The 12220-nt window shown below is 33.5% G+C and overlaps 1 protein-coding gene across 2 annotated transcripts in view; it reads right to left on the bottom strand.

The window, feature by feature from the left end:
* The window catches only part of LOC132737592 (uncharacterized), a 126563-nt gene that overhangs the window by 100642 nt on the left and 13701 nt on the right, over positions 1 to 12220 (bottom strand). For both annotated transcript variants that reach the window (XM_060724905.1, XM_060724906.1), the window contains exons 3-6: positions 6951 to 7100; positions 5871 to 6042; positions 5531 to 5683; positions 3031 to 3125 (exon numbers count right to left, since the gene is read on the bottom strand). In XM_060724905.1, coding sequence (XP_060580888.1) covers positions 3031 to 3125; positions 5531 to 5683; positions 5871 to 6042; positions 6951 to 7100 — 570 coding nt within the window. The remainder of the gene's footprint in view (positions 1 to 3030; positions 3126 to 5530; positions 5684 to 5870; positions 6043 to 6950; positions 7101 to 12220) is intronic.

Below are 12220 nucleotides of genomic sequence, written 5' to 3'. Positions count from 1 at the left end.
CTAAGAAGCCTAAGAAGCCTAAGTTTGCTTTGAAAATTCAGTGGTTGCTATGGAAGTCAATGGTTGTAATTGAAAGACAATGGTTGTAATAGAAATCACAGGTGATATGGAAAGTTAATTGTTGCTATGGAATGTCAAAGGTTGCTATGGAAAATCACTGGGTGCAATTGAAAGTTAGTGGTTGCTATGTGAGTCACTGGTTATAACCTGAAGTCACTGGCTGCTATGGAAGTCAATGGTTGCTATGGAAAGTCAATGGTTGCTCTGGAAGTCACTGACTTCTTTGGCAAGATAGTGGTTGTAATGGAAGTAAATGGTGGTTATGGATTGCCAATGGTCCACAAAACAATGTTTCATACCAAATTTCTAAGCTTATGATATGAAAGAAGAAGATTTTTGGTTGTTTTCACTATAAACATAAAAGAAAAATCAATGACCCTGGGGCGAGTACAACTTTTACAAAACAACTATAATTTGAAACAAGAGGGCCATGAAGTCCCTTTTATCGCTCATCATATTCTTGAGGCTATGAATTGTATGCAATAAATGAAAGGCAGATATAATGCAGATATAATGCCAAAAACTTAAACTGATATAATAACATTCATATCTGCACCTGAAATAGTGCAAATGGTAATAAGTTTTTTCCATATATGCCTTTTTATGTGCTGTGACCTATTTTTATACCTCAGACGACCAATATTTAAACTTGAACTAGAAATCATACAAACAACCTTTCTGACTAATTTGTAGGATATCTGGAATAAAAATGTAACCTCTAAAGTGATAACATAGTTTTTGTATGAACTAAATTTTGACCATGGTGACCCATATTCAAAGTTGAGCTAGAAATCATTAAAACAACCTTTCAGACAAATTTTCGAGATACTTGAGATTAAAATATTATCTCTGCCAAGTAAACTTTGTTTTTCCATAATTTGAGTTGTGTGACCTTGTTTAAGAACCCAGATGACCTATATTCTTACATGACCTAGAAACAATCTAAACAAACTTTCAGACTATTTTTCCATGATATTTACACGTCAACAGTAACTCCTACAAAGTTTACAAAATATTTCCATATTTGGGCTGTATGACCTACTTTATGACCCAGATGAACCAACATTTTAACAACCTTTCAGACCAATTTTCAGGATATTTGGACCAAAATAATAGCGTCAAGAGTGTTAAATATGTTTCTTCCATATTTGGGCTATGTGACACAATTTTTTAACCCCAGATGCCCTATATTCGGAATTGCTCTAGAAATCACCAAAACAACCTTTCTGACCAATTTCGAGGATATATTTGGACCAAAACGGTAGTCCGTAAAATGTTTTCCATACTTGAAAACCCTTTTTAACGCTCAGGGCCAAACTTTGAAAATCTTTGTTACAGGATAATTATGATATCATTTACCAAATAACAAAAATCTAAACCCTGTATCTTCAGAAAAGAATTTTAATACATTGTTTATGAAAATCAATGACCCCGGGGCGGGACCAATTATAACTTCAGGACTTTAATTTGAACAATCTTGGAAAACGTCTACTATTCCATGTTTCATGCCAAATATCTAACCTCTAGCTCTTGTCAATTCAGGGAAGAAGATGATTTTTTAGATTTTACTATATACATTTAAGGAAAATCAATGCCCCCCCTGGGGCCAAGTCAGTTTTGACCTCATGGCTATAATTTGAACAATTTTTGTAGAGTTTTATAAGATGATTCTATACACTAGTAGATCTTTTAAGCTTTTACATTATTGTGTGTAATGACTTTCAATGACCACTGGGCAGGGCCAATTTTGACCCAAATTTGAAAGTTATAATATGAACAATTTTGGCAGAGGTCCACTACACAATGTTTCATACCAAATATCTAACCTCTAGCTTTTGTCAATTCATAGATGATTTTTACATCTATTTAGCCCTTCTGACCTGTTAAATGGAACAGAACCATTTGAACAAGTTTATTAGAACATCCCAACAAAATTCAATCGAATTTAGCCCAGTGGTTTCTGAGAAAAATTCGTTTGTAAAAAAGTTGACGACGGACGCACTGACGCAAGGACGCACTGACGGACAATGGACGCCGTATAAATTGTGGTCATAAAAGCTCACCTTAAGCACTATGTACTCAGGTGAGCTAAAAACTTTGTAGAGGCCTACTAGATAAAGTTTCATGTTAAAAACTAAGGTTTAGCTCTGATAGTTTTAGAGAAATTTTTTTAAGTGTTTACAATATACATATAAGGAAAAAGCCTCTGAAGTACAATAGAAAAAGGTTTTATGTCGTTTTTACTAGATACATATGAGGCAAATGTATCTTCTCCCGGGGCGGGGCTAATTTTAACCCACGGGCTATTATTTGAAAAAACTTAGTTTACTAGATTATGTTCCATGTAAAAAAAGTTTTAGCTCTTTTAGTTTTAGTGGAGATTTTAATAAAGCTTTTACTATATACATATAAGGAAAATCTATGTACCCCATGGGTTGGTCAATTTCAACCGAATGGCTTTAATTTGAAAAAAAATTTGTAGCGTCCAACAGACAATGTTTCATACCAAATATGTGAGCTAAAGCCACTATAGTATTAAAGAGGAAATTTTTTTGTTTATGCTTTTACTTTATACATATAAGAGAAATCAATCATCCCATGGGCAGGACCAACTTTGACTCCAGGGCTTTTATTTGAACAAATGGTAGACACCTAATGGAAGTTTTAGAAGTTTCTTTTTAGAAGATTTTGGAGTTTTTTCTTCCGGTTGCCATGGCAATGGAGTTCAATTCTTTGAACAGTTTTCAAAAACCTAAGGAAAATTCCTGTAAAGTTTGGATGAATTGGCTTTGTGGTTTATGAGGAGATGTCGTTAAAAGTAAAAGTTTACGGACGGACGCCGGACCAATTGCGATCATAAAATCTCACCTTGTCATTTCTCCTTCTACAAAAAAGAAAACATTTTAAATGAAAAGAATGAGATATTTGAATACCTGCATACACATATAAGGTTAAAAATAAAATCCTTACATTGAATGTCGTAATAATCTTTGTTTTTTCATTGTCTTCACATGTTATCTTTTTTAAAACGACATAAATATCTAACCCGGGTACTTTGGATTGTGCTGAAAACAGAAAGAAACCAAAGAAAATTGTGAACAACAAGATAACAGGGTTACCTCTTACCAATGAAATCAGAACAGGGATCTTGTCATAGTTTTGCCCGTCTGTCCGCCTTTCAGTCCAAATTAATATTTAAGAATGTGTTTGTTCAAACCTAACAGATTTTTCAATATGAACAGGGAATGAGGATAATAAAAAGATATGGTTGAGAGTAATGGCCCCTTTACCTTCACTCTTTTTTAAAGGCAAAATTCTATTATGAGCCATATTTAACCATAAAATTGTTATAAATGGATATAACAGTAAGGAAATGGTGGCCATGAAATACAATTGAAATCTGATTTTTGAGTTTTAAGTTATGGCCCTTTGATATTAATAGACATTTTAAAATGTCCGTCCTTTTTCCAGATCCATATCTTACTGCAATGTTCTTGAAACTTGGAAGGAATGTATTCATGATTGTAAAAATGAATATCACTAAGTCCCATTATAATTCTACTGACTAATGTCCTTTTATTATCTCAACTGACATTTTAAAGAAAAAACATCAATTTATTTAGTAAGTTAGATTGCAATAAAACCCGGAAAAAGTCGATATCATTGTAAACAAACGAGAGTCATGAAATATGAACAAGAGCTGTCACAGGAGACAGCGAAGCTCGACTAATAAAATACTGGACGCAGTAAGGAAGACAAAACTATGAAAGAAAAATCAATTATGTATAATTATGTATTAAGTTATAGTAAAAAATGGCATTGTTAACATAAATTCCAAGATCAAGGGGAATAAATCTGGAAATAGTCATGCTAGAGTTATGAACCTTGTCACACAACATGTGTGTAATGATAAGAAATATATATTTGAAGTTATAAGAAGATACCTTAAAAAGTAAAGAAGTTATAATATTTCTTATAAAACATCCTAAGTTCAAAGAGAGATAAATCTGTAAATATTGCTTCAAGAGTTATGAACTTTGTCACATAAATGTAATTGATGTTAATGAATAAGTATTAAAACTAAAAATGTTATAGTAAAAAATAACATTTTTCAAGTACAAAAATCTAAGTGTATGGGGAGATAATTCTTGCAATATTGGTGCTAGAGTTATGAACCTTGTCACATAACATGTGGTTAATGATAAGGTACAATAATATTTGAAGTATGAAGTTGGTCCCTTAAGAAATAAATAAGTAAAATTAAAAAATTTAAAATAATATTTTTTAAGGAAAATTCTAAGTTCAAAGGGGAGATAAATCTGAAAATATTGGTGCAAAAGTTATGAACCTTGTCACATAAGATGTGGTTGAAGATAAGGTACATATATTTGAAGTATGAAGTTCATCCCTTAAAAAATAAAGAAGTTACAGTAAAAAATAGTATTTTTTAAGGAAAATTCTAAGTTCAAGGGGATATAAATATGAAAATATTGGTGCTAGAGTTATGAACTTTGTCAAATAACATGTGGTTGATAAAAAGGAACATATATTTGAAGTATGAAATTCATCCATTTAAAGTTAAAGAAGTAACAGTAAAAAAAATAGTATTATTTTAGGAAAATTCTAAGTTTAAGGGGATATAAATATGAAAATATTGATGTTAGAGTTATGAACCTTGTCACATAAGATGTGGTTGATGATAAGGAACATATATTTGAAGTTTGAAGTTGATACCTAATGAAATGACAAAGTTACAGTGAAAAATATTTACTGCACCAAAACTTTAATCTGAAATCTGGACGCCGACGCCAACGCCGGGGCGAGTAGGACAGCTCTCCATATACTTCGTATAGTCGAGCTAAAAACCTGATTTTGAATTTTGGTATTATTACCCCTTGTTTATTAAAAAAATTATTCCTTTTAATGTAAAACATCTTGTCTAAACAAGTCCCAGAGCACTTACAAAAATAGTTTTTTTGATGGTTTTGCTGCGATCTTACGAGAAATGGGAATCTGCCTGCAGAGGAGTACTTCTTTCTATATTATGTACGAAGGGACATAAATGAATTACAATATAACTCCTGATAATATTTGCTTCGGCTAAGGTGACAGTAGACTTGTAAATGTTTAAAGTGCCCTAACAAATTGAGGAGAAATTGCTCAAAGAATAGTTTTATATTATATGTATGTGTAAAAAAATCAAAGCGACAAAATTCGTAAAAAACTAAAATTACAAAAAACAGTGAACTGGCTGACAAAAGTCCTGTAGATGTTTGATGGATATCCGTGCAGATATTTATATGATGCGCTATTAAAATGTGTTTAAGCACAGCCTACAGGCCACAGACATTCATAAAAACATTAGCCTTGATTTTATTTCTGAATGTCTGGGTTTTAAAAGTGAATTTAATTTGCTTAGCTCTTCCACAATATGACTTAAATTTCATTATGTTATCAAAATTGTGCCTACATATGTAAACTTGTCCAAATCCACCTTTCACGGGCTCGTTGGAGCAACACTGGAGAAGCATTTGTAGTTCATTATCTTTAAGCTTGATCAATTTACCATCACGAGGATGTAGCTTTGGGATACCATAATTGTTTTGCTTGTTTGTCCCTTCACCTGGAAAACAGAAAATTAAATGTTATCAATACAACTTTTATTTCAATACGGTTTTAATAATGTGTTTATGTTAAAATTACAAATATACAAATATCTTTAATGAAAAGAGTCATGTAATCCTTTACTTATTACTATTGAAAAGTGGATATGTAAAATGTGTAATGCCTTTATCTTTGTTGACAATTACCTTCTATCTTCGTACTTTGTTTGATATCGGCCTCATAAGGATTCCTTGAAATTTCTATTTTTAGCAGTCGCATTTCTAATTCCTCTATTTTCAAAAATAGGTTTTCCACCATTTTCGTTTCTTTTACACTTTCTAAAACCATTTCTCGGCTGAATTGATTATGATTGTTGAGCTAAAAGGTATTTAAAAAATATGTAAAATATATTTTTGATATTCCACTTAATCGTCTGTATGCTCTTACTCAAATTAACAATACCTTGTATCAACAAAATTATTTAAACCTTAGAACATCTTAAATAAATTAAATGTTTTTATACAGGTAAAGAAGGAACTTCTAAACATGCACAGATACTTTTTTTTAATTTTGCATGATCAAAGAGAATCATGATAGAAACGAATGGAAAAAATGGAGACATCATTCTACCTTTTTAGTTATCTGCTCCTGGAAGTTAGAGTTTTGCTCACTTTTATGGCATTTTTAAGGGAAAGTTAACTCATAGTTTTACAAACCAAAGCCTCGTTAGAAATTAAATTTGTGTTTGTTAGTTTTTGCATTTTATGGTGAAACATTTGTATAAATTGTATGTGACAGATTTTACCCTAAGTTGCCTATGTAAAATGATATATTTTTTATATAAATGTTCTTCCAAGTTATGTCCCGTTTTGATGAAAAATGCCTACTCATCAAAACATAGAAGATTTAACTGTTTAAATCTTTATATACTAACAAAACATGACATAAATAAAATTAGGTATCAGTATCCTAGAAGTTATCTGCTCCTGAAAGTGACCTTACAAAACGAGGCAGATAGGTCAAAAAGTGGGATGGTGACATTCTGATTTTTCAATCAATTTCTATCAATGAATCATGCGAAGTTTTAGCAAATTCCCTGCAGTAGTTTAAATTCATTCTTCTTCTTTGCCGATATTGAAAGTACTAAACTCTCAAATTAGATTGTTATTTTTTCTAAAAAGCTAAGCATATGCATTTTATTATCATGATGTACAAGTAAATTATATATGACAAAAACAGCATAAGATATTATGCATCGCAATATCATTCTGAACGCTATAAGGTACCTTTTCTAGCTCCTTTCGGGCATCTCTCGCTTTATCAAAGAATTCTGGGAAAACCAGTATGTTGTTCAAAGTTGTAAAAATCTTCTGCAATTCTTCATCATTCAGTTCTAAACTTCCAGAATGTCGAATATCGTTGGAAATTAATTTGCCCTTGAATTAAAAAAACAAGAGGGCCATAATTTATATTTTGGTCATAAAATTGGTGCAAATAATTCAGGTAAACACAAAACAACAAATGAGAAAGATTTTCGCCTTGTCTTACACAATTAGTATATGGAAAGTAATTTATTAATATTGAATTTGACCTGACACATGATTTGATATTTTTATACATGTCTTTGATAAAGTTTTAACAGTTTCTATTATTTTCAGAAATGACCTGTAGGGCACATTTAACACGGATCAAAAATGTCACACTACAAAAGGACAAACTTCACATTTGGTTTGACATAATTCTATGTATTCGTGTGGAGTTTTTCTGTGATTTTGCAAACAAGCACATCCATCACACTATTAAGGAATAATTAAAAAAGTATCACTTATTGAGACATTTAAATCTTAATGGTAATGTAAGAGAAAATAAGAATCCCTAAAGAAAGTCAAAAATGACAAATTTAAAAATGTTGAAGGCTCGGTTTGATAACGTTCATATCTGCAACTTTGCCCAAATAATCAGACACAGTGTCTCCTTTAGGGCAACCGCTTTCTATTACTTGGGGACCATACGGCGCTTTTCATGGAATGGCACTACTGTGTCACATTGAAGGTTCCATGATAACCGCCGTATGAACATATCTGTGAATGTTTCTAAAGTCAGAATTTTAATATTTCATGTTTAAATGTTGAATTTTGCTTAAGCCGGTGCTAGGGGACGTGGGCGGTAGTTTGCACTTGACAGTACCGTTCATGAACAGGCCCTGCAACATTTTCAATTTTGCCGTTTTTAAGTTTCTTTAGGGATTCAGTTTTTCTCTATTTTTTGCAGACAGTGAGGATTCAACTGTTATGAAAGCCCTTGGGGATCTTTTCAATCCTCATATACTTCTATTAGCTTTGATATTGACACTGTGTCTGATTATTTGGGCAAAGTTGGTTTTTAATGGAGAATAAATGAACTTCTTAGCTTTTTCCATTAATCTAGGGCTTTAGGGTCTGATCCAAGCAACCAAACAATGACTGATTCTACTACATGTGCCAATTTAGAAATCAACAATAAGTCTAGTTATCCTGCAGCTGCAGAGGCTCATTCTACCTATTTCAACAGGTGACAAAACCTGATTAAAACTTCCCTCATAAACTGCCTGTCTCTGGACAGTCTTCTAATACTTTCTATTGATGGTCCTTCTCTGCCCACCCTACCATACAAAAGAGCATTTAGACTGGGAACTACATTAAAGAGAATAATAAAATAAATTTCCATATTCGCTTCTCAATGTCTACAAAAGTCTGACTGTTACTGTAAACACTATGGCACTCTTCCTGATTCCTTACAGAGTCTACTGCAAGAACATATGCCAAAGGTTCATGATCACTTCCTGTTGCCTGTACAAGCCACTATTACATGTATTATGTAATGTGATTTAGTCTAAAGAGTTAATAGATTTTGATAATAGCATTATATGATAACGTGAAGCTTTGAATATTTTATATAAGATGATGTAATAATTTTAAACTTAACCTATTTTTTTTATATAAATACAAATTTGAATGATACTCTTTGCTTTTGTTGATATCTCTTTGATATCTCTTTGAATAAACACTTTGATTTGAAGTTAATATAGACTATTTAAGAAATATGGCAGAGACATAGTAATTTGTGTGAACATAATTTCAGTCGGACACGCTAACAATTGACTCAATGAAAATATATAGACAGTGCTTAGCACTAATACCGATATAATAGCACGGCGGACTGTTGCATGAAGGATGGAGTTCCTATGATAACCTATGATAACCTGTCAGGAGTTCTCAGAAAACGTTACAAATTTCGTAGGAAAACTTTCATATATATCAAAGGAAGACTAGTCAAAAACGGTAATTTTCATCTTTAAAAAAAAAGAGTTTGAGGTGCTTAATTAATGATTACGTATGCTTTACATATTGTAGTATGTGTAAGAAAAGACTTTATAGCCAATTTTTCATCGCCTCTCGTTTAAAATTTGGTCTTTTTTAGTAAAAATTTCCAAATTTTTTGCTCATTTGTAGATATTGACTTCTTCATTGTCATACATAACTAACTAATTACAATGAAAAGTTGCAAACAAAAAAACGGCTAACAAATTTAATTTATGCCCGATTTTTCAAGAGTTCCTGTGATAACTTTTGTAAATGCCAGTAAGTTTCTTGCGCTAATTTTAGCGTTTTGTATTATTAAATAAGGGTGTAAATCATTATAAAATGAATAACGCTCATTTTTTGCACAAAAATTAAGTTATATAATGTTGGTTTTGAGTGCATTTAGTTCTTTTCCATATTAGCATACGAAACCCGCACTCAAGCACTGTGTATATCATTGTTCATCAACTATAGTTTATGGCTTAAGTTTTCCTTCAATTCAAACGCTGACTTTGCTGCAATTGTTTTCCTGTGACGATATGAATATACAGTAATTTCTTCAGATCACGCGTATCTATATTGAATCTATTAAACTACCGGATCTCTCGATCAAATTTGCAAGCGCCCTCCGGGTTCGAACAAAGATCGTCAATATATTTTTCGTTCACTAGGATTATATACAGAAATGCCCATAAAATAGTAACAGAAGAATTAACGTTTTACTGTACTAGTTTTACGTTCGTACATCTGGTAAAAAACGAGGATTGATCAAAAAGTTCTTGGCCCGATGTACTTCCGGTAGTCAGAGAACCCAACTAATGGTCTTACTTTTCAATATGATCGCCCTCTTCATTAATGCACTTTGCCCAGCTTCAACTTGTTTAACCCTTCAAAATAGAACTCTCTATTTTGGTCCTCAAAGAGCTCGTTGATCGCCTACATGACACCTTTATTGCTTCCAAACGTCTGCCATGAAGCTTGATTTTCAGTTTCGGAAAGAGGAAGAAGTCAGAGGGGGCCAAGTCCAAAGAATATTGGGGATGGGGAAGAATTTCAAAACCGCAGTCAGTTGCAGCAGCTATCGCAACTTGGGATGTGTGAACAGGCGCATTGTCGTGCAAGAGCAGAACGCCTTGAGTCAGTTTGCCCCTCTTTTTACGCGCGATTTCTTGGGACAGACGTCTCAATTTGTCTAAATTGTACGTACCGTTTAGATGGACCTAGATCGATCATCTGACCCATCTAACAAATCCGAACAATAATCCGGACAAGCATATCGACCAAGCTTCATGACAGTTGAGTAAAAAATGTGGTATTTGGAGTGTGTTTCCATATTTGAGCGGTGTTAACTAGTTTTTGACCCCAGGTGACCCATATTCGAATTTGATCTAGAAATTATTAAAACAAATTTTCAGACCAATTTCCTGGATATTTGGATCAAAACTGTAGCCACTAGAGTGCGAGCAATATTTTTCTCTTTTTTTTAGCTCCAGTGACCTAGTTTTTAATCCGGAATGACCAATGTTCGTACTCATCTAGGCAATTACCTAGACAAGCATCCTGACCAAGTTTGATTAAGTCAAAAATGTGACCACCAGAGTGCCACAAGGTTTTTACATATTTGACCTAGGTTTTGACCCCAGGTGACCCATATTTGTACTTGACCTAGAAATCATCAAAACAAATTTTTATACCAATATCAAGGTTATTTTGATCAAAACAGTAGCCACAAGAGTGTTAACAAGATTTTTCTATTTTCAGCTCCTGTGACCAGGTTTTTCATTCAAAATCACCAATGTAAGAACTTATCCGAGCAATTACCTGGACAAGCATCTGACAAAGTTTGATGATTGAGGAAAAAATGTGACTACTAGAGTGTTTACAAGGTTTTTCAATATTTGGGTGGTGTGACCTAATTTTTAACCCCAGATAATCCATATTCAAACTTAACTTAGAAATCCTCAAAACATATTTTCAGACCTATTTTCATGATATTTGAATGAAATCAGCCACTAGAGTGTTAACAAGATATTATATTATTAGGTTCTGTGACCTAGTTTTTCATCCGAGATGACCCATGTTCAAACTAATTCGAGCAATTACCTTGACAAGCATCCTGACCAAGTTTGATGATGATTGAGTCAAAAATGTGACCACTAGAGTGTTAACAAGGTCTTTTCCATATTTGGGTGGTGTGACCTAGTTTTTGACCCCAGGCGACCCTTATTTTAACTTGATCTAGAAATCATTCAAATAAATTTTCAGACCAATTTCCAGGATGTTTGGATGAAAACAGTAGCCACTAGAGTGTGTACAAGATTTTTCTATTTTTAGCGCCTGTGTCCTAGTTTTCATCCGCGATTACCCATGTTTAAACTCATCCGAGCAATTATCTAGACAATCTTCCTGACCAAGTTTGATGATGATTGAGTCAAAATTATGACCACTAGAGTGTTAACAAGGTTTTTCCATATTTTGGTGGTGTGACCTAGTTTTTGACCCCAGGTGACCCTTATTTGAACTTGATCAAATAATTATTAAAACAAATTTTCAGACCAATTTCCAGGATGTTTGGCTGAAAACTGTAGCCACTAGAGTATGTACAAGATTTTTCTATTTTTAGCTCCTGTGACCTAGTTTTTCATCCGAGATGACCCATGTTCGAACTCATCCGAGCAATTACCTAGACAAACATTCTGACAAAGTTTGATGATGATTGAGGAATTGAGGAAAAAATGTGACAGCTAGAGTGTTAACGAAAAAATGTGGGCGGGCGACGGACATTCACGATCATGAAAGCTAACCCTGAACAAGCTCAAGTGAGCCAAAATTGAAGCCATCATCTTCCCTGCTGATGACACCCTCTTGAATTTCATCGAAGGGTGAGCCAGGGTGCTTCCAAAGCATGCTCTGTTTTTTGGATTGTGGATCGAAGTGATGGACCCATGTTTCATCCTGAGTTACGATCCGGTAGATAAAATCAGGTTTATACTCGTAGCGAGACAAACGATATCTTGAAATGTCAAGCCTGGTCAGTTTCTGGTCGTCAGTCAACTGTCTGGAGACCCATCTAGCGAAAACATTTGACATGCCATGGACATCAGTCAGAATTGCCTGAACCAAAGCTTACACCCACTTCCCTAGAAATGCTTCGCAGGTCTCGCCTTCTGTCGCACATGACTAGATCGTGCACAGCTTCAGCAGTTTCATCGTCG

This window comes from Ruditapes philippinarum, unplaced genomic scaffold (assembly GCF_026571515.1).
Source record: "Ruditapes philippinarum isolate M1 unplaced genomic scaffold, ASM2657151v2 ctg3159_1_1_1_1, whole genome shotgun sequence".
NCBI classification, from domain to species: domain Eukaryota; kingdom Metazoa; phylum Mollusca; class Bivalvia; order Venerida; family Veneridae; genus Ruditapes; species Ruditapes philippinarum.
Note: the sequence above shows the minus strand (reverse complement) of the source record. Positions and strands in the feature narration are given on the sequence as shown.